The sequence below is a fragment of the Manis javanica genome, chromosome 1, assembly GCF_040802235.1.
Source record: "Manis javanica isolate MJ-LG chromosome 1, MJ_LKY, whole genome shotgun sequence".
Taxonomy (NCBI): Eukaryota; Metazoa; Chordata; class Mammalia; order Pholidota; family Manidae; genus Manis; species Manis javanica.
The window spans coordinates 2,989,082-3,013,175 of NC_133156.1; the positions used below are offsets into that span (position 1 = coordinate 2,989,082).

General features: G+C 39.4%; 1 protein-coding gene across 1 annotated transcript in view; it reads right to left on the minus strand.

Moving 5' to 3' along the window:
* The window catches only part of LOC140848888 (relaxin receptor 2-like), a 43,446-nt gene that overhangs the window by 11,253 nt on the left and 8,099 nt on the right, over positions 1 to 24,094 (minus strand). Inside the window, 12 exon segments of the mRNA XM_073233921.1 lie at positions 2,133 to 2,198; positions 2,299 to 2,370; positions 5,319 to 5,390; positions 6,845 to 6,916; positions 9,177 to 9,248; positions 10,271 to 10,342; positions 11,877 to 11,948; positions 12,568 to 12,639; positions 19,238 to 19,265; positions 19,268 to 19,304; positions 20,086 to 20,304; positions 22,637 to 22,779. Of these exon segments, the coding sequence (XP_073090022.1) occupies positions 2,133 to 2,198; positions 2,299 to 2,370; positions 5,319 to 5,390; positions 6,845 to 6,916; positions 9,177 to 9,248; positions 10,271 to 10,342; positions 11,877 to 11,948; positions 12,568 to 12,639; positions 19,238 to 19,265; positions 19,268 to 19,304; positions 20,086 to 20,304; positions 22,637 to 22,779 (997 nt within the window).

Genomic DNA, 24,094 nt, shown 5'->3' on the forward strand with positions numbered 1-24,094 from the left:
GCATGTTTTTAGGGCTGAACTTTTTAGCCATTACATTCTGTCTCATATCAGAAATGCCATGTTTAAAAATCTCATGTTACCAATTCATATCAGGATTTGAAAATTTTACAGGTAGTCTCTTAGAAAATTACCATTTCTCTTTATGCCCCCTGTAGTTCCAAGCTGATGTGTCCCTTACTGTGCAGAATGACATTGTAATAGAATGCACTTGTTCCTTTAATTTAAACATGGCAGATGTGATTTGTGTGATTATGAAATTGGCCTTGTGGTTTCATTTTATAAACCATGTGCATTTAGGGTCTCAGACAGGAGCTGATATTTCCAACCAAAGAATATCACTGAAGCAAGTTTTGTGAGAATGTGGATTTAATCACATTATAATTTCATGACAGGCCTATGTGTCTTTAGAGGGAACACCAGGGAAGCAGTATGAGCAGCTTCAATTCAGGATCATTGTTCTTAAGACAACAGTGGGAAGGGTAATTCCTTTCACTCCTGCAGGCCCCATCAGTGGCTCTCAGAGGGCTGTAAGGAGAACCCCTATGCTCCTCGCTTATCCGGAAGCTTCTTCCAATATGGATGCTTTGAAGACCCTAGGACGGCATGAATTAAGGGAGCCTGCCCTGTTCTCAGCAAACACAGGTGGAGAGAGAAAAATCTAAAAAGGCAGAGCCTTACCCCTTTAGGGTTTATTTGGAAAGATGTTTGATTCTCAATTACTTTCTTTTTGGCTAATCCAAATAAGGATTTCTTGGCATGGCTCTGAGTTTTCCTTTGCCCACTGTGTACTTCAGAGAGGAACTGCCCTGTTCTTTGGCAGTCAGGGATGAAATTTAGGGGAGAAATTATACCACTGAATCATCAGAGGGTCAGTCCATTTGAAAGGATCCCCCCTTCTCTCTTCTGTTCCCCAGCTTTCTCCTAGACTTGTCACCACTGTTAGCTTTACACTGGATGGTGAGATTATGTGATTACAAGCTCATAATTTCCAAAACTGCAGAAACCACTGTCTCCTGGGTACCAAAGAGTGCTATGAATAAGCGGGTGGCCAATAAATGTCTGCGAAGTCAACGTGTGAGTCTTTAGGAAAAAAGGAATGAGACAATAAAGAAAGGAGAAACATTGTTTAAGTGCGGAGTAGGTCATCGCTACTCCGACTTGTAGAATGGCCTGATGTGGTAACATGGTGTCTTGGCCTCAGAATTCAGTGTGTGCTGAGTGCAGGGAAGAGTCACTCAGCCTGCGTCCTGGGGTGTGTTTTCATATTTAAAAACAATGTGTCATTTATATTTTTTTCTTTTGTATTCTAACTTCTTCAGAACAGGAACCCAGTCTTTTCCATCAGCAGATGCTCCCTAATATCTTTGAGAGAGAACCTAAATCTTGCAGTATTTTCCAATAGAAAATGCTTTATCAAGAATAAAAAAGTATGGTATTAAAGATGGGTCTTTGGGATGAAATGAAGTCAGACATTAGGCTGAGATCAGGTCATGTAGTAGAAACAACATATTTCTGTGCAGAAACAAACAAGTAAGCTTCAGCTAACAAGGGCTGTTCGTGGGAAAGGAATCATGAAGCTCGGATGATGACTGGCAGAATTCTTGGCACTGAAGCCAAACATGTTTGAAATTCTAAAACACTACACAACATGAATTGTCTGTTCCTATTTGTGGGATAGTTTTTTTCTCTACTGATAGAAGAGTAAAAAGCATGCTCTGTAGATCAATATCAAGTGGACGGTTTTAGCAAAAGGGAAAAGGAAAACACAGGTGAACCATAATTTGTTCTTTTCCAACTGTTTGGTAACAACACTATTGAAAATTCAATTCTTTGGGAAACTTTAAGATGAGACTCTTGCATATGAACCAGTTTTCAGGAAGGAATTATATCTAGCTTCAAAAGCAGAAAGGGTCTTCACATAATTTGAATGGTTAAAATAAAGATTCAGTACATACTCCATGGTAACGTCTTTGAATACATGTTTTATGGTAACAACAGTATTTGCAACTGCCTGCGGATGCAGGCTCAAGTCAGAAGCCTTCATGTATATTAAATATATCCACTTAAACATAAATTTGGGTCTAAGTACATCCACTCAAATGATAATCAACATCCTATTAAATTTCACTTACAGAGACTGGAGAAGGTTTTCAAACTGGCTCTTATGGAGATATAAAAGAGGATTGGATGACAGATTCCTTTAGGAATTAGAAGGAGGAAGAAAGAAGAATGAGAACATTATTATTTCAAAGATCAAGATGTTGCCATTTCAATCTGATGAGAGTAGGAAAAACTTACAATTTTTGTAGAAGCATCAGGTTTTCAAAAATGTGGGGTGGTAGCTCCATTATCATATTGCTAGACAGGTCCCTGTGGGTGACAGTGAAAGAGGCAATGACATTGGAAATAAATGACATACTTATTACTCTTCATAATTATCATCATCCCATAACAGAAAATATGCTCCACTTTAACCAACCTGATAACTGGTTACCCAACTAGCCAAATGGGTGTGGTTCTCCATCATTCTCAGATGTGACACTTTGCTCATCCAGTTCCTGCCTGGAATTTACCCTCAGCCCTTCTCCAGCACATTCCTAAACTGGCTTCAACATTTACTTTGTTTTATTTCCTCTGTTTTATGTACCCTATGTACACTTTGATTTCTCCATTGTTTCTGTGATTTCTACTTGGTTCATGTATGATGATATCTTGTTTATCCAACTATACTATAAGCTTTCTGAAGTTAAGACCTTCATCTTCAACTTATTTCTCATTCCAACTAAGATAGCATTGGCCACACAGTATCTGCCCAGGTAACCTTGAATGAATAAATTCACACATTTTTAACTTATTTTAATATGGTACTATTTTTCACAGGAACCTGAGAATTTAGAACTGAATATAATAGGACTGTCCAATCTGGAAAGAATCATAGGGAAGTATTTCTACAGAATGTGGAAAAGAGATGTCTGAAGACCCAGAAGGAATCAGGGATCTTTAGGGGTCCAAAATATCCCTCTGAGTCAGAGAAGATGTTAAGAGTGAAACAGATGTGAAGTTGCCTAAGAGTCAAAGAAAAGATCCTGTTTTTTGAAGCTGCTGATATGTGGGAGTTACAAATAACTAGGACTTAGGTCTTTCACAGAGGGAGCTTACAACTAGGGTAAGCAACTAGATTATAAAGCTAGGATGGAACCAAGTGCTATTACAGAAGTACAGATAAACACCAAGGAAGAAGTCGTCAAAGTGGGCCTGGGAAATTAGGAAGTGTTTGGTCAAAGCTTGGTGATTTTTATGGGTGGAATAAAAGAAGAGGATCGTTCACATGAGGGTTAAGCAGGGTCAGAGAAACAGACATTGGTTATTCAGGACATCTGCAGGAGTCAGCAAATGGTCCAACGTGGGTAGAGGGGGAAATGTATGGGAAGATATGGAGACAAACTGGGAAGAACAAGGGTACATTCTGAAGCAGGGTTTCCCATAGTATGTCCAGGCGTCAGGAACAGGGAGGGCGCTGGCAAAGAGCATATTCACGGTGCCCACTCCAGAAGCATTAGGCGAGAATCTCTGGAAGGGAGCCTGATCATCTACAATGTAAAGCCCATATCCTGTGTGGTTCTTCTGAACATTAACATTCAAGAACTGCGTCAAAGACTTTGCTCAACGGCAGGCACCAAAGAGCGAGGACATTAAACAGCACGGTGGCATATGTCCCATGTTCTGACTGTGGGATGATGATTCTTTCAGAAGCCTGAAAAGTCATAGAGATAAAGGAGAGAGACCAGGCAGGAGTCTCTGGCCCTGGCCCAGGGGGGACCTGCTGGGCCTTCAATGGGGCACAGGCAGGGCTTGCGGCCAGCTAGGGTATGAGGAGTAGAGAGCGGCAGAGGGAGACGGAGTCGCCTTCCAGCCGGCTGCTAGGAAGGATGCTGATAGCACTAGGACAGCAAGTCCGGGGGAAGAAGCTGGCAGTGGGGTAAGGGTCATGTACAAATTACTTCTGAGGTGCTGCTTTGACATCCCAGTGGAGACATCCTGGGAATTCTGGGAATTCTGATCTGATGCTCCAGATGTGAGGAGCACACCTGGGTCGTGTGCAGAAGGAAAGCCACAGGTATGCAGGTGGAGAGAGCGTGCCAGCAGAGCAAGAGGATGGTGATCTTGTGTACCTAGAACACGTTGAAGTGTCTATTGAAAAGTCAAGTTGAAAATCAAGGACAGTCTTTCGTGGGGAACAGACTTTAGTGGCCTCACCTAAGTGTGCTTATTGCTCTCTGGGAGGGGTGTCTTGAAATCCCTCCACCCATGTAACCCGAATTCAAGTGTCCCTATGAGGAATGAGTGAGCTATTCTGAGGGAGCTGTCTGTAATTTTTTGCCATCGCATGATAGCATTTTCAGTTCTAATATACCGTCTTGCACAAAGTAGGTACTCCTAAATATTTGTGGGTTTGACTTATGATACTTACTTATTAGATTGAGTTATCTTAATGATTTGGGAATTAGTTTTCAAATTCTCTTACCAAGTTATTTTTTTTCCCCTAGCCCTTTCTGGATGTCAGTACAAGGCATACAGAATCGGGGAGAGATTAATTTAGAAATTATTTTCCATTTTTAGGATTAAGATCAAGAGAATGATTTCTCTACCTTAATTGCTATGATTTGTAATGTAACAGACTTAATTTTAACTTCCAGTGATACATAATTGCATTAGTAACAATGAATTAATAGCAAGCCAGATGCTTTTTACAAGGCTCAGATCTACAAACATATATTTGGACAGAAAAAAATTACACAAGCTCTCTGAATATTTTTCAGTGAACCTACTACTACTCTTCATGCTGGATATTTGTATTTTTTTCATGTACCCTAGAGGCAATAAGTGTCTTCATTCCTTTGTTCCATTATAATTCATATTATGTCAGTCAGTCACTTATTCATTCAGCAAACATTTATTGAGAATTAACTATATTCCAGCCATTAGACATGATGATCCCTGAGTTTAAGGAGCTATGGAAAACTCACTTATCCCAAAGACACACACACACACACACACACACACACACACACACACATATATGAAATAACCCAAAGAAAATAGGGAAATTTGAGTAGGTTAAATCCATATTAAGCCCACTGTCCAATTTCCATTTGCTTTTGGTGTTAGGATAATGTTGGTTTTCTTAATTGATTTTGAATATCCGGTATTCTGCAGGATTTTGATTGCTGCTAGTGGAAAGGAAGTCTCACTTAGTCATTTAAGTTTATAATCTAAGAAGAAGCAATCAGATTCTCCTGGTAGACAGTGCTACTTACAGTTCTCCTAAATTTTTTAATGAGGCAAATGTCATCTCTGGAACAAAATCAATTTGATTTCTAGGCAGAAACCTGCAAGACACGGTGAGAGTCAGCCCTGGTATTTGCATCTGGCGTAACCGCCCACTCTCACTGGGAGCTGCCATTGATCTGGGTGTAACTTAATGAGCCTCCTTTGAAATCCTGAAGTGAGGCATGTTCTGTGGTCGAGCACAGGCAGGAGTTTCTCACAGAGGATACCCGGATGTCCAGGAACTGCTGCCATAACTAATTGGGGGTGCTGGTTGTGGTCTATAAAGTGGCACCTTGTTTGGATTCTCATTACCTTAGAAAGTGTTTCTTTCCTAATATTCCCAGGTGTAATGTCAAGTCTGGACATTGTTAATAGTTTTCAGAGAGGCTGTGAGACAATCCTTGCTTAAGGAATGTTCCTTCGGAGAAGATCAGAAAAAGCAATGCTCGAACCAACCTCATAGCAGTTTCTGGGGCCACAGACAAATTTTAAATGTGGTGGGGGGATGGTGTTTTTACATTTCCTTTGTCTAGAAATGTACTCCTCCAAGTATAACAGCAAAAGGACGGGGTCAGCAGCTAACTGCCTTACAGAGGTGTTAACACATAAGATGATGAGTATGAAAGTGATGCAAAAGCTACATGGAGCTATCAAAAAAAATAGAAGCTGTCAATGTAATTTGTTTGGTTTCAGTGTTCTTTCTCGTTATCCATGAGAAAAATAAATAAATTCTGCATCTCCTAAGTGGGATAGCTTCTTTCCTCATTAAATATGCTAATCTGAAATCTCATTAATAAATACACACCCTGGAAGTAGCCTTATCTCTTCCTTTGTTGGAGAAGAGGGGTTAAACCACTAGGAATGGATATACTCTTACTTTTCTTTTCCAAACATCCACCCAGCCAACAAACTACCAAGTGCTTACTACATGTGGACAACTAAGGCTAAAACAAAGGCAAAATTCTTCACTTTCTAAGCTTACCAGTGCAAAACTTGCCCATTAACTGATCTTTCTGCCTTCCTGACTCCATAGAAACATAATCAGTAATCAGAATCACCAATCAGAACCTTTGGCCAATCAGAATACATTAGACAGTCTTCCTTTTAGAATAAAATTATGGCTTTCTTCTTTAGAAAGAGAGAGAGAGAGACATCAAGTGATTAGTGTGATTGGCAGTGACAACTAATTGCCGATTAGCTGACCACTTTCACACACATTATCCCATTTCCTTGGTGATGATGGGCTGGGTACCAGTTCATCGGAGAGGATGCACAGAAATGATGATTGCCCTCAGATAAAAGGAGAGCCGCTGGAGACTTAAATGGTGGGCGGATGAGCATAAGGCTCAGCCCCACCATCAGGATCAAAACCCATGTATTCATTTTCTGATACTGCAGTGTCAGACCAAGGCTGTACACAGAACACAACTTTAAAATTCCTTGTCAATATTTTCATGTGATTTCCAAATCCTTTAGTCTTCCCCTCATTTGCTGAATTCCATTGTATACTTACAGCACAGTGAGTGAACTGCATGACAGAAAGGTGGAATTCATAAGGTATTTTATTCCATTGCCTTCCAAATCCCTAGAAAGTGTGGAGGAAAAACATTTTTAATGTTTTTGCACAAATCATATATCTAGAGGCACCTTTGTTGATATAACAGCTCTGAGCTTTATTTTTACTTCATTCCAAGTTTTATGTCTTCCTCCTAATCATTGTGGGGCTGGTATAATGGACATTATGCCTCCTTTTCCCTTCCAATTAATATTAGAACTTAATAAAATTGAGGGAAAGAACAGCCCATCATTTTACTGAGTGTTTCTCTGTGCTGAATACCATGCTATTAATTACTATAACATCGCCACAATAATAGCAGTAACTATAATGTATTGGGCTTTGATGGTACCAGGTGCTGTTCTGAGGGCCTAACACAGCACTCCCCCTAAGCTGGTATCATTACCCCCCTTTTAACATAAGAGGAATTTGAGGTTTGGAAGTGCACTTTCCTTCCTGTCACATAGCTGATAAGCGGTGGGACTGACCTCCTTATCCAGGTCTGTCTGAATGTCAACACTGACCATGGCATCACAGACTGTTACCTCCCTCATTTCCCCCCAACATCAGGAGGATATTTTTGTCTCTATTTTGCTGAAGGGGAAATTCAGGCCAAAGGTGCCTTCCAAATACTGAATTGCAGAGTCAGGATGCGTGTCCCATCCTGCGAGGTGGAAAGCCAGGGTTCTCTCTGTGGGGGGCCAGGGACGCTCTTGCTGAGCGCAGAGCTGCTCCCAGGGTGGCTGTTGGGGGCCTCCATCCTCCGGAAACTTATTAGAAATAAAGATTCTGGGCTCCACTGCAGACCCTGGATCTTAAACCATAGGACTGAGGTCCAACCGTCTATGCTAACAAGTGCTCGCCTTGTTTGCGATGCACGCTGATGCTGGAGAAGCCCTGGTGGAGAGATGACACTGTGCCAATGGCTCCTTAAAACAGGGGCAGCACACGTACCCCGGGAACGCCCTCGGCTACACTGCTGCATTGCCGCTTCCTGCAGGGCCTCAGAACGAGAGCGTTGACTTTTCTGCCAACTTGTATTTATAGTTATTCTTGGACAGTCTTCCTTACATATGATAGTAGCTATTTTGCTGCCTTTGAACCTTACTCAAGTTCATACTGAAACCACCAATCCATTTGTCATTTCCCTTGAAACCCTATTTTAAAGCCATTTAGGAGGTCTTGTAGGAGCTCAATATTTTTTTCACTGTCAAAATATGGATTAAAATAATAAGCACTGTAGCCTCTTAAAAGTCTGAATCTCATTAAATGGGAAAAATGTTTTTATGTCCCACAAGTGTTAAGAGAGTGGCACACTCACAGGAGACCTCTATTGACTTAAAAGCCTTTTGGTGGCAGGTGTATAAATAAACACAAAAAATAATCAGTAAATAAATACAAGGTATCATCTTATAGGTACCCTGATTTGGCAATGAGCAGAGGGGACAGTACAGTCACACGTCACAGGGCAGGGAGTCACTGGCTGTGACAGTATTGCCTGTCTCAGGAGACTGAGAAGGTAAACATGACAGGGAACGGTAGGTAGTGGTGGGGAAACTTTATATAAGCGAGACTTACATAAATGCTTTAATGACGTATTGGTTAAAAGCTAACAAGGAATAGAAATGGTTTAGCACGTTCATTTAATAAGGATTTCTTGAGCACTTATTATGTGTTGATCATGGTGTCAATATCAGGATATAAAATCACTAGATAGGTTTCTGCCCTCAGAATTTACAGAACCGTACAGGGCAAACAAGTAAATGAACGATTCTATGCTGATAGTACTGTGAGATAGGGGTGTAGTGTAGACAATGGGTGGCTTGCTGGAAGTCTGTTCACAGTGTAACGGGAACATGGAGGCAGCCACGGAAATCGGTTGGTATGTCCGGGATGGCTTCCTGGAGTGATGCTTAAGTGGACTTTTGAAGGAAATGTTGGAGTTAATCAAAGGAATAACTGAGCAAGACTGTTCAAAGTGAAGGAACAGTATGTGCTCAGGAAATTGATCAGGGGAGCTGTGGATTGGTGGCACATGAGGGGGGCAGGGAAAGAGACTATATGGGGGGAGGGATAGAAAATGAGAGGTCCTGAGTGCTTCGGGGGGAAGTTTGAGCTTTACCCTGACAGCCGCGGGAATTCTCCAAAGATTTAAACCAGGAAGTAACAACGGGATTTGGGGTTTGGAAAGAAGATCATGGATGGGCTTTTCCGGTAATCATGAATTAACTTCAGGATTACTTTCCTTAATCCTGTTAAATAGCAAATTAACCCCTAAATGCATACTCACATCCAGTTGAGGTGAGGCATTTGGGTGCACATCTCCTTGGGAAGGGCTTCCAAGTGGTTATTAACCATAGACCTGAACACAAATAAGACATTAGAAGCACAGTGACCTGCCACTTTGCAAACAGCATTTTTACTGTTTCCACAAATTGAAAATGTGCATGCTAAAATCGATAAAGTAGGATGAAGAATATAAATGTAACTGCCTCTTCAGAATGGCCTCTAGACATGGATATGGTGTCGGTAAGGGAGCAGACGTCACAGAAACCACAAATGGAAAAGTACAATCTACAACCTAGGAATAAATATGCACTTTAATTTTATGAAATGAATCAAAAGTATATATTGGGTAATAACTTTGAAGTCCATGGTAATTTTCCTTGTGAATTTCAAATTTACAATCATTTCCAGCATCGTACATCCAAAGTTTCTTTTTAAGGGAAACACTAATCATTTCTAATATTAAAGTGCTGCATTGGAAACTGCATTAAATCTAAGAAGTGAGAATAGGAGGCATTTGGGGAGAGAAAACAGCTCATCAGCATGTTAAGCGGCATGATTAATTTATGATATTGTGGCTCCTTTTGACAAATGGAAAAATAATGAGCTGTATGATCAACTGTAAAGGAACATAATAAAACCCTGCTGATAAATCATTCCAGTGTATTAATAAGCATGGAAAATGTAATTATGAGAAAAGCTCTGTAGGATGAAGATTTTAGGATTTTCAGTGACTCTTGCTGGGCACAGGCACATTTTACTCTGTTAAAAATGTAGTTGGAGCTGACCCCCTGGGAGATTCTAACAGACTTATATGTAGTCAGGAGATAAACATGAATAGTATCTTTGGTCAAAAACTGCAGATAAAAACATCCCTGAGGACTAAAGGAAATTAAAAAAGAAATCAACTGGTAGACTCGAAATATACCTGGAGATACGGCCAGGAAGTAGCATCAGTAATATTGTGGCTGGAAAGACAGGAAAGGTTTTGAGTAATACAAATTTTAACTTGATTTTTTTAAAGCCCTGTGCGTAAGCTAGTGTTTGGTGTCCTTGCAATTTATAGACAGATGTATCGAAATGTAGAGGAATAGTTACAGGAAAAATAAGGACTTCAATCCTGTAAACAACCGCTGTGAAATTCTGGCAATTGGATTGTCGTCTAGAATTCTGAGAAAACACATCACAAACACGTCCAGCATCAGAGACATTTGTGGAATGAAAGCAGAAAAACATAAAAGGCGTATGACGATCGTGCTTCCCCCAACACCTGCCCTTGATCTTGCTGCCCTTCCACACTCGGCACCCTTCTCTCCCTCAAGAGCGTTTCCGGCTCCCCATGGTTGGAGCTGTCCTTTGCTCCAAATCCCTACAAGCCCCTTGCCAGCACTTGTCAGGTCTATGCTGCTTGCTTCCTCTTCCTGCTTCCACCTCCCACTGGACTTAAAGACCCAGGTCATACCCTTCACCTCTGGATACTTGGGTCTGGCACAAGCTGCACTGATTGACTGACTGAGTACGGGCTCCATAAATGCTTAGACCTACTGACTGACCAAATGAAGAATGAATGGACAAAGGCTCAGGAAATCACGAATGGTTCAGCGGTCTCATGACGTTCATGTGATTGTAAGGTCTGTACAAACTCATGAAGGGCTTTGAAGATGAAAGACTGAAAATATTTAAATATTCAAATCTCTGGTTTTTAACTATATATGGTGTTTTCCGAGAAAATATTAGATGAAGGGGAAATTTGCCTTCCTTCCTTTTCCCTTTGAAGCTAGGTACCATTTCATCTTCCTCTCAGAATTCCTGATGTAGGATTTAGAGAGGGAGTTAACATGAGCACCTACTATATGCCAGGGGCTCTGCATGTGGCACTTCATATGTGCATTGTGATTTAATCCTCACAACAGGACTCTTCAAAAGGAATTAGGACTACAGTTTACAGATGAGAAAAAAGAGGTCTAAGAAGACTAAGAGCATTGCCTGGAACATTAAGCACGGGGCCACGGCATATCCAAGGGTCTGCATGAAGCTGACGTCCTGGCTTTGCCCCCTAGACCAGGCCAACCTATGGAAACTGGGCAAATACAGAGAGCCCTGGAACTGATGGAAACAAACACAGGTATCTGGGCTGGAGCTGCAGGCTCAGGCTGGAAAGTGGTGAAATGCCAGGAATTATCATATTTTCAGACTTTTCTATGAATGCTCTGGAAATCACAAAAGTCCTGAACTGGCTTACTTTCCTGGTGAGTGGTTCTCAACAGATGGCATTCCCCCAGGGGCATTGGAAATGTCTGGAGATACTGTGGGTTGTCACAACTCTGGAAGCGAGAGCTGCTGGCATCTGGTGGGGTAGAGAGACCACAGATGCTGCTGACCACCCTAAAATACACAGGACATATTTTCCCCACACTCAAGTCAAAGAATTATCTGGCCCCAAATACCAATAGAGTTGAGATTGAGAAAACCTGCTGTGGGTAAACACCGGATGGATGGGCCAAGCAAGCCTACTGCTGGGCTCAGAAGGCCCCCTGGAAAAGCATGGTGCCAGTTTCCTCACACACAACTTCCATTCGGCATGCCATTATCTGAATTGCTTGGGTAAAGTGCTCCAGATTGTATGACAATAAGGAAAACAAGATACACAAATGGAATTAAGACCAGGATCCTTTGTGGAGGAAGAAAGAGCTAGCATACTTACAGCCAAGTGAGCTGATGCAAGTCTTTGAATACTCCAGGTCTGAGAGCTGTAATGCAGTTGTGGCTGAGATACCTACAAACAGCATGGGTGAGTTAATTAGGAAAACTCTATACTGTCTGTCATTCACATATAATTAGAATATGAGCTTCTCATGATGATTATGAAGTATGGACATCTGTTTCTGAAAGCACTCTGCCGGCTGAGCGGAAGAGGAAAAATCAAAACACAACCAAGAAATACAGATATCCCCAAGCTTAGTGTTTGCAATCCCGGGGCCAGTCCTGGAAAGTACCTCAGAATAGTGTGTGGAATATTACAGTATGTTAGAGTATGACTGTAATAAATATGTGGGGCTATTTTTGCTTTTGTCCTTTTGGGTCATATCCTTAAAAGTCTAGCATTTTAGGAAAGTACATAGGTAAGTTAGCAAGGGTTAGAAAAAATAAAATGCTCAAAAATTGTGGAAATAAGCCTCACTTGAGAAGATAAGGTTAAGGAGAACCTTTGCATCCACCTTATGGTAAAACTAGGAATCTTTTAATAATTCTTTCAGGGTAATAACTAATCTAAGTACTTTGTGATAACCTGTTCCTCCTGTTTCTTTATAGTCAAATCATCCCTTTTAAATATACCATTCTACCCTTTAATCTATACTGAAAATTGTACTCATAATTATAAAGAAGTTACTCACAATATTTGCAGATTATGTAATCCAAAATATGCTTTCCTGGATACATGTCTAATACAGTTATGCTGCAGGAATCTGGTAGGAATAAGACAAATGCCATGTGATTACGGTTTTTGTACTTAGTAGGCTGTTGGGTGGGCTCTCCACTTTCTTTACCTAAAGACAATTTGTGAAACTGGTTTATAAACTCCCAAACCCTATTCTCATGTTGAACCCAGCCAATGCATGCTGTCCCCCTAGCACCCCTCCGGTGAGACTCAGGCATGCATGATTTGGACCATGGAACTCCAGTGCGATGTGTTGGTGGAGGGAACTAGTCCTGTTGCCACAAACCGGAAGTCTGGGGGCCTTCTTGTTCTGACTTGCTGGAGTCTCACACCACGTGAGACTGGCCAGCCTCTCACTGCTGAGCTGTCTTGCTCTCTCTGCTCAGTTCCACCCTGAACTCCTCATTAACTCCCCAAAACGGAGAGGGCAAGTCTTAATCATTTCTATTTTGAGATACTGAGTGAGAAGCACAAAGCCAGCTGGCGAGGTCCCAAGTAGCATCAGTAGTTGAACTGGGGCTAGTATACACAGGGTCATGCCTTGTTTAACCTCTGAAACAATTTAGCAATATAGTCTTGATTCCATAATAGCACTGTTGGAAGCAATCTATGTAAATAATTTCCATTTCCTGTGCTCATTATACAATGGGAGGTTAGCCCTGAATTCATATTTTCTAAAGACCTTTCAGGACAGGAAATAATATCACTAATAATAGTAACTAATGGCACATAGTCCTTTGAATGACTTTCCTTTCTCTTTTTTTATTTGGTTTGGCTCTTCTATATATAATATGTAACATTTACTTGTTACGTTACTTCACTGCAAATCTATGCTGAAACATATGCTCATTCAGCCACCTGTGAATTTTGTTATGCCACAATTATTTCCTAGCAAAACTTCCCAGCCTTTGAGTCATGAATGTTGTACCAGGTATGCCAGGATATTGAAGCCCTCAGCCCCATAGACAGCTAGGTAAAGAGGAGACGAGGCTCCAGTTACCAGCAAAACCCATTTTTTTTACCCTAAATGTTGAACAAATATTGTCATTTTATCTGTGTACTGCCACGTGGAAAGATCGGTACTACAGAGCACCTGCAATACATCCATAGCAGTTCAGAAAGCATCAATTTCTCTGCTACAAAGTAGACCGGAATCCCAGAAGACCTTGTGCCATTCATTCCAAACCCACAGTCTCTGGACAGTGTCTGTGAGAAGACGCTTCCCATTACAACATAAATTCTGCCTTTGGTTTAAACTTCTACTATGAATAAAATAAACCCATATAGATCAGTATCCGTTTCAGCATTTTCAAAGCCCTTGCAGTGATGTGATGAAAGTTAATATGATAAATTATGTTGCAACAGCACGTGAAAAAGGGAAAAGCATATATTATAAGAAAGGTATATTGAAGTTCCTCCTAAATATAAAATGTACTACCTATCTAGTGCTGTTTACATTTTATTCAGGGTAATTCAAAAGCACCAGGCACATTTTACCCACATGTTGTCAGTACTGAAGGGATGCATGTAATCGTGAGTTCTGAATTTGACCTTGTGCATTTGATCTGCATGACTCATCTGACATGTACAGCCTAACGGCCTTCCTGACCGTGAGTTAAGATTCCAATACCTACAATAATAAAGTCTCCAGTCTTCTATTTAGTCAGCTTGCTGGCACCCTGTTGAGAACTGGAGTCCCAGATATCTTGTCTCAGACTTAGGCTGCTGCATTTTCACTTGATCCCCTGGCACCTGCTTTCTTCTTTGTGGAATAGTAGCTAGGTGAATATAAGGGGAAATTCGGAAACATGACAATTTGGCAATGGTGTCCTCTTTTTATACAGAGCTGAGATAGAAGCCCATTTAATATACTTTACATGAAATGGCTTTTCTAACAATAACTTACTAGTTCATGAATTCCTGCTGTTTCAGCTGTCAGGGATTTTCAAGCAGAAATGCCAGGAATTTATGTACCTGAAACTAGAGCAAATAAAAGCTGTAATGACATGTGTGTTTATAGGCTATTTTTTAATCCAACATTTTGCATTCATGAGTCAGGCAGACTTGAATTACATTTTGCTGCCAATAACTGCATTGAATAAGAACCCAGTTTAAGAAGGAATTCCTAGTTTATGTAAGGTTTCTATTACAATGAGGAGGAAAATTGCTGTTGGTTTCCATGGTAGCAGTCATAAACTATTATAGTCAATCTCCTGAATTATATTTTATTTCTCTGAAAGGTCATCTGAAATTGCTCCCCTCCATGCAATGTTAGAAAGGCTGGATATAGTAAAAGACTATTAAAATGAATAAACTGATCAGTAGTAAAAGCATTCAGATAAGTTGACCAAGAGTTACCCATCTGGCAACTAGAATTTCATTTTGATTTAGGAATTTGTTTTTCTTGATGCCTAAATGGCCTCTATTCCACTGTGAATATTTACAGCATTCCAGACCAGAGAGTCACTTAGCATTAAATATTAAATTTGGTGATCTCCTAGGATCTATCCCAATACAACTTAAAAATGAATATTAAGTTTATTGGTTCAATACAATCTAAAACACACCTTTGGGTAGGCCTTTTCCTTGGTCAAACAGAATAAAACTGAAATTCTTTAGCCAGGAATTTAAAGGTCCTACAATTATGATTCAATGATTTCTCCAGCATATGTTTCATTGTTTCCTATGGGAACCCTTTTCTCTTATAAACTGTCCTTTTCTCTCTTGTCACAATATCCTTTGAGGGTTTCTGATTATGTTTTTCATTCTCCCCGCTGAAGATGCTCCCCACCTTTGCTTTAGTCCTGTGGGTTAGTTGTACACATCATTCCTTCAACAAATAATCATTGATCCTCATGTGTGTTTGACATATGCAACATTGAGGGGTGGTGGTACATGGTACTGGGAGAAAACTAGGACCATCCAACTCAGAAGGAGGTGGTCAGTGGGGGTGATTCTTCAAAATTCAAGGTTTAATGGGAAGGGTTCATAAAAATGGAATCGTAGTCCAAATAATGATCTAAGTCATGTTCAAAATCAAGAGAGTAAAGAATACTGTGGGAAATGGAAATATATTTCTAGTTATACTTTATAAATAAGAAAATGTTAAGGAAATGACCAAGCCTAGTGTATGGAAACTATTTTATAATATGATGAAATAATATATAACTATAAATGCTCAACTCCTACATTATTCCTGTCATCTCAGTCCAAGAGATAATCTCAGGATGGCAATGAATAGAGAGAATACAGGGTCGGGGCAGTTCAAGCCCAGATGGTAGAGTACATTCATCAAAATGAGTTAAAGCCCTCTGGCTTGAGCAATTTCTCCTAGAAATTGAGAAACACCAAAAATGAAAACACTGAATCATGACCAATTACTGAGGAATCTAGAAAGGAGAAGATCAGCTGGAAAATTAAAGATGGAAAGCATAGTTTTCATTTTTCAAAAATGGAAAAAGTAGATTTCACAAGCTACGGCTGGATGAGCTTGACATTTGTTTAAGGAGAGATCATAGAGCAGGCTCATAGGACACCGCTCTGTGAGCGCCTCAAAGAGGGAGAGAACAGGGCATGTCAGATCCTCCTGACCTTCTTCTCTGAAAGACTGATCAACAGAAATGCTCGGTATAATGTCAACCAGACACAGATCATGTCTTTTCATGATGTGTTTATGGATGAAACAGAAGACAATACTTATTGTCTGAAGGATGATGATAACAGGCCCTGGAAAGGTGACTTGGCCACATCCTCTCTGGTATTTTACACCAGATCTTGGGTAAAGATGGGTCATCTTATTTTCAGATGACAGAGTGCTGGGAGCATAGTGAGTAGGGGGAGTTTTGCTACCTTGGTTACTTGAGCTGTTGTAATGCAGAATTTGGAAGAAAAGGTAGTGTTTAAGGACAGGAGATACCAGGGCTGGGCTGAGCCCAGGGTTTGGAGAAGAGTGGCAGGAGCTGCTGGGAGGCGTGAGGGGAGCGGCTGTAAGGAAGGGTTGCCAAGCTTATGAGCGGCTCTACGAGCTTCTAGTAACACTTGTGAAGAACTTGAGTCATTCTCAAAGCAGAGTTTGGTTCCTGGACATTTTCCTTGATGGTTAACAATATTCTGAGACTGGACCGTGTGGATAAGCTTCCAAAGGATCATGATCGGAGGTCTGGCTTTGAGGTCAAGCTCTGCTATTCATCAGCTGGCTGACTCCGGGCAAACAACCTCTCTTTCCCGAGTATGTTTCCTCATCCTGAAAGGGACCTTCATGATTTCTGCCTCACCTTGCGGATTTTGAGGATCAGATAAGAATTCCAAATCTTGGAACCCTTTGTAAACGTTAAAAAGTGACATATGAATATAAGGCATTGCACCTTGCATGGCATAGACACTTAGTGAATATTCATTGCTGACAATCTCCTAGTCTCTTTCTCTGAGTCTCTAGGAGAATCAAATAGCCTAGAAAGCGTCCAATAGCACCTTGCATCAGGAGAACCCTTGCTGGATGATACTCCGGTTATGATGTGGTACCTAAGTTCTCTCAAAGCAGAATTAAATATTTGTATGGAGAAGTTTCCAGCTGATTCAGGCAGTTAAGGTTAATCCCTACTCTTTTTAACTAGGAAAAACTGGGACATAAATTAGCAAAATTAGTGATTCCATATTCTTCCATTGAGTGGAATAGCAGATACTATGAGAGATAAATATAGACGTAGCACAAGGCTTTGGGTCAGAGGTCTGGGAAAGCACTTGGCCTGAGAAGTCTAATTTTAATGCTCCTTTGCTTGATCCTCAATTGATCCTTCTGCCCCCCAAAAGATGGTTTTCCCCAAATTAGAAGGAAAAACATGTATACAAGGGGTGGGGTGGTCTGTGTGTTGAAGAGCAGTATGTGTTGGTAGAAGATTCAATTAGATGCTACAACAATTTCTTTCCATCTCTATGTTTCTGGTTATTGTGAAATAAATGCTGCATTAGGCATCCGAAGACAGGCTCTAATTCTAGCTTTTCCACTAACTAGTTCTGGATCTTAGGTAACTCATTTAACCATTGCAGACTTTAATTACCTCATGAATAATGAAAAGATTTAATTAGAGATTCATAAAACTTCTATGACTCCAGGTAATAGAATTTCAACAGGTGCTCTAAACTGTGAATCTTGTCCCTTTTTTCTGCTAGTGCTCTTTTTTTGTCCTCCCTTGAGCATAAGTGAGGCAGTGCAAGGACAATATTGATTCACAGAATGAGTATGTGGTGATCCTAAGAATTCCCAGTAAGATTAAAAGCAGTGCGTTCTCTAGAGGAATCTGGAAACCCATAGCTAATGCACAGCTACTCCTGTGTGACAATGACAGTGTGACCACATTTCCAGGATGGAGAAGAAGGTCCTGACTGCAGATGAAATTCACACAGGCTATAGTCAAACCCAGGCATGGTTATCTATGTTCACATAAAATTCTACCTCACTAACGGACCTACATCAATGACTCCCTTTCTTGTACTGGGGATTCTGGACCTGGATTCATGAACAGCACGCAGCTGTCGGTGGGATCTGAAACCAAACATGTTTGTCCAGTATCAGCAAAGGATCAGACTTTTTTCATTCCTGGTTTTGACATATTCCACATTTCTAAAAACTCTTCCTCTGTGCCAAAAGTTGATGGATAAAATAAGCTGATGGCCCTGCCAAGGGGCCTTACAGCGTAACTTGGCTAATTTTTAAGTCTACTCTAATGACCATCTTGGCAAGTATAGAAACTTGATCTCTCCATTAACCCAGAGTGACTGGGCATAGAGGGACTGATACACAGTAGTCAAACTCATAAAAGTTTGAATAATCTCATTTTCTTTACTCAAATGGGAACTATCTTATTCCACAAATAAGAATGTTTCCCAAATATGTTAGTATGAGTAATTTGGAAAGTTAATGTAGTTATCATAAAGTTGTTTGGTGAGCTGGCAATCAAAGCAACGACTCTCTATCAAGACACAGTTATGTAAATTGTGACAATTACAGTCCATCCCTGTCCCCCCATAGAGGCTGTCTCTAGGTCATATACCTCTGACCCTGGCTTGCTTTCCAGGATGATATTGGCAACATTTTGACACTTTGTTCATTACTGATTACCATTTTTTCACTGCTGACTGGAACCAATTTATTAACATTTTATTTCCTCCGATATACTCTTATCCCTGATTTCACTCAGATTGTGTTTTTGCTCCTATTGGGAGACAGCCTGTAGCCTGTCATGTGTTTTAAATGATCTGATCATTCTTGCCTATGCTAACATTTTTCGTTGAAGTTAAAAAGTGCATCTAATGTCTCTGAATCTGCAATGTCATTTTCCAAATATCTTGGAGAAATGCATTTAACTATGTGTTTTCTTATTAAAATGCCTGTTCTCAACTCTTAACTCTATAAAAGTAGTTTAACTCAAAATTAGCTCAGCTATGTTATGAAATGTAAAGGTACTACTTTTCAATGCTTTCTTTTCTAATCTTCACTATATTTAGAAAAATTTATTTAATGATAAAGGTAATCAACATTGTATTTCATTTTACTTTAGGATCAAAAACATCTTAAACAAAACATCACAAGGATTTCCCCCTAAAAAACACTATTAATAGCTACTTACATCTTTTTAAGTTCTGTGTATTTGATTAAACTTTATCTGGAAGACTGAATTTTTTTTCTTAAGAGACCTAAAATAACATGTAAAGCAGACTTCATTATGGTTGTTATGACCAACCAAACTCTTCCTTAGAAACTGTGCTTGAGAAGAAAATATCTGGTGATGTTCCAAGCTACTTAACACACACTTGAAAAAAACAAAGTAACTTAAAACTTTATCATGGCAGAAGAAAAAGCTTAGGAAGCACAATTAAAGCAGTTTGCAAACATTTGACAAGTCTAGTCAGCTAGATAATAGTCTGGAATGTCTACAGTGATTTAACTTTTTTACTCTACTTAACAAAACCAAAAAGTCCACAAATCCTAACCAACTCACGCATGCCCAAATTATGACATGACTGAAATTCCTGAGGCTCTCAAAAGGTTTTTTCACAGCACAGAAAAACTCACAGGATGATGACATAGCTAGTTTCATAGCTCTTATATCTCTGCAGTCTTGGCCACCATTAAAAATGAGATCAACTATGTGAGTATTCTTCCTTTTTGAGTTTTCTTTTTAGTTGTACAGATCTGGCATTTTCCTAATAATACATACATCAGAAAGCAATTAAAAATAAGAACTCCGGACATCTGTGAACTAAAGCATAACCTGGCTAATTCAACATAGAGTGTTGAATACGTTTTTTTCCCTGGAGAAGGACTGGAATTCTCTGATGGCTGGTGGTCTTAAAAGCAGGTGCTGTTATTTTGCCAATATACAAGTAGCATAAAACAGAACAAAGACACACTGGATCAGGTTACATGGCTTTCATATGACTTTAGGGGCAAATAGCATGAGGATTTGACATCTACTCACAGTAATGTGGCATTGCTGGAAGTCAGGGGCACGAACTTTAAGCCAGCATCCATGCATTCCAGCTCAGTTTCTTTGCAGTCACAGCGCTGTGGAAACTGGTCTAGAACTAGGGGCAAAAAGAGTGAGATTTCACTAGGGCAAAAATACTTTGCTTTAATTATGACTTTGTCTCTAAGAACTGATGTTGTTCTCTTTGCATTGAATGTATATGACATTTATGTCTTGTTAAAAGGACTAACTCAGCCCTATGATAAAAACAAGTCAGAATCCTTTCCTAGTCAAATATAGACTGATGTGGTGTTCATCTCCGTTCTAGCTTCCAGGGGTTATTTCATAGGCATATAATAAGTGATTAGAAAGAAGCCACAGAAAAATTTAAATATCAGAAAAGTATCTAGTAAAGTAAGATTAAGTTTTCCTCAATGAAAAATGTTACGGTAATTGCGTGTATCTCTATGGTATAATCTTTAAACTTGAATGGGTATAATTGAGGCAATTTGATTTAATTGAATGGCACAAAGAACTTGCTCAATAAATACTGTTAATTTAAATTCAGTTCAGTTCTTTTCCCATTTTCAAACCTCTTAGAGCTGTGTGAAGTTGCAGGTTTTTACAATAGACACCATTGCGCCCTATTAAAATAAAAAGTCAGATACCCTGTCATTTTGGTTCTTGTTTTTCCTGGCTAGGAAGTTAAAGTAGGTCATACAAGTTGTAGAGAAGCTGTAAAGTTGAGAAAAACTTAGATCCAGCTATATGAAGCATTCAGAAGAAAGAAGAAGGTTTCAGAATTTACTCTGAAGAAACTTACATAATTATGGAAATAATGGCATATAAAGGTGTGAAGAATCTGTGGAGAAACCAGGCCAAGTCACTCCATGGGACAGTCACTTTGTGTGGATGTGTTTGTGTTTGTGTGTATGTGTGTGTGTTCGGCAGAGAGAATGACCAGGCTATACTAATGGAGCATTTGATTTTGTCTCTGATTCTATGGGTATTTGTTTTGATGGCACTAAGAAAAATGAGAATTATTTTCAAATTTTAACTTTTAAAATTTGTTGAAATCTGATTATAAGTTCTCTCAAGTTGCTCTGCTTCTTCTAGATCACTTTTAAACTTTATTTTAAAAATTAACTTCACTGAATTTTAGTAAATTCAACACACTTATTTTGAATGCCTGCTCAATTCAAAAGATGCATTTTAGCATACAAAGTTTTGGGAAATAGTCAATGTTGTTTATAGGTTTATGCTAGGTAGCTCAGCTTCCTAAAGATAAGTTCAAAATGTTTACTTTAACATATATTGGCATTGAAAATAGTGGTTATTAGATTAAAACCTTGAGGTTGCAGACTTCTATTTACCGATAAATAGATGTTCTCTAGGGGCAAAATTGTCCCAGGGAGAAAACCACCATCCTAACCCATTCTCTACAATTCTGGTGGAGGGATCATTTTCACATATATTTCTTATCCTGTGCTTCTCCTCCTGATTGAAAGAAAATAAGCACACGACTTGGGGGGCTGCCCACTGTGTACAGCAGTGACGGCCACATGGGACATGTGTAAGGCATCAGGGAGAGAATATTAGGACTTCCAGTTCTGTCTGTTTCTAATCTTCTTCATTTCTAAATTTATACATGATATACTTGTGAATAAGTCTATAATAAGTGGTAATTATAAACTGGTATTATAAAGTATGTAAGATATTGTCAATGCAGTATTTAATACATATATACATTATGTATGTAATCATATGTAATTACTAATGTGTATATAAAAACATATATGCACCTACATAACTATGTCTATATTCACAGTAGACATATATAATACATGTATATACATAAACATATTTCTATCTCCAGCATCAAGGCCAATCTCCAAAGTGTGTACCCAGAGCCCCTTAGGGGCTGGCCCCTCTCTGGGTTCATGTCCTTCACCTCGTGCACTCAGAACCATTGCCAAAGGCATGGGGAACCATGTTCTTTACCTTCCCATTCCAGCACTTTCCTGGCCTTGCTTTCCTGCTCATCCTGTTACCTCCTACCCTTCCCTCCATCTAAGGATTTCAAAGTCCATCTCACTGTCATCTTTTCTGTGGATCTTTCCCCACTCCCAGCAGGGCAATCATTTCTACCAGTGGGCGTCCACGTTGCCTGTGCAAACATAAATCTTCCAATTTAGCATTAATAGTGTATCCTTCCTGCCTCTGTAAGGATTTGTCTTTCTTACTGCAATGTGAACTATGTATTTGTGGGTTGGGACCACATCTTATGGTAGTCTCAGTGTCTGATGTAGGGGCTGGAAAGTAGTTAGTGCTCAATATCTTTACTGAAGGAAATAATTAGAGGGAATAAGATCTTTATTATTTGTCACAATCATTCAATGCCTATATATTCTTGCAATGATAGACTAATACATAAAATGATCATGAATTGAGAATGTCTTTTTCTTCTTTCTTTTCAGCCTATGGGCAAACAACAGATGAGTCGACTCTTGAAATACACTGAACTGAAATTGAATTTCTAAAGGGAATTTATCACACTACCCATATAAATCCATAAGCCACAAACCGTGTTGCTTGCAAAGCTGATACTGAGTCTTTGAACCAATACCACTCCTGTGTTAATGTCACATTATTAGCATTTCCATGGACTGTGCCAAATATAGTTGCCCATCCACTTGTGTCTCCTGTGAAATAGTTATGAATATGTGTCAGTTATTCTATAAACCAAATATCAAACTACAAAGCAAAAGTATAAAAATTTGATAATGAAATCAATTAAAAATTTGTTTAAGTATTAATAACATCAATGGTAAGGGACAAAGAGCTAGGTAAACATTTGGAGTTTTCCCCTTTTTCGCAGTTACAAATATTTCAAATGTATTTATCTTGAAATATACAATGTAAATCAGTAATTATTTTACATACACGTATCCATCTTGGAAACTGTCACCTATTTCTATGCTGGACATTTTAAATTATCTTAATTTTGAGGTCCTCAGAATAATACAATATAATCTGAATTCTGTTTTGTCAAATGCATAAGCATTACATATTACATTGATAGATGTAATGAGTTCTGATAAAAGTCATGTCTCCTGATCTTTTTAATAAAGCAAAAATGAAATTCCTTTTCGTGAAGGCTATCCATTCCTGTTGAAAGAAATAATATTTTCTTAATTTGTCAGAAGATATGATTTTGCTTATTTGCCAAGGTTCTTTTCCTTTTTTTTGCAATAAAGTCATATTCATTTTGAAAAGGAGGCATCATTTGAAGTATAATTACTTTAGCATATGCTCTTAAAAAGGGTATACACATCATATGTATGATAGCAAAGTCCACACAGACAGAAAAGTCAGTTTAAAATGTTGTCCACAGGTGCCTTTGAGCCCTGCTATCTTTAATTAATTTCTGTCTTGTAATACTTTCAATGGTTTTTTAAATGATTCAATTTGATGCCTTTGTAGAAATTATCTAATTTGCATTCAGAATATCCTCATGAGGCAGATAAGCCTGCAGAATCTCTGATCCCCGTGCCATGAGGAGGAAAGGCCAGGAGCTTGATTCACTTGCCCATGGGCATCCGGAGGGCTGCCCCCTATCACCGATTGAGAACCTGCGACGGACTTCTTTGTTTTAGGCTCTGGGACAGCAAAACCAAATCAGGCCACAAATAAACTCTTTTCGAGGAACCCATGTCTAGTGACATAAGTATGTGAAAAGACAAGAAGGTCCTTAGTACATCACAGCAGATACACTAGGATGCTGTGGCCACAGACCAGGTGCTCATCCTAGACTGATGGGGAGCTTCCGGGTCAGGGCACATGAGGAGGGGACACCTCGTCAATGAATTCATTCTCAGGGTGGGATTAGGATATTCTTGCAACTGAACCATATTAGTAATCCTTAAGGAGGTAGCCACAGGAAGCCATTTAAAATCAAAATCTGGGGATCCAAGGAGATTTCAAAATACAACTTCAATTTTTTTTTACAACTTCAAT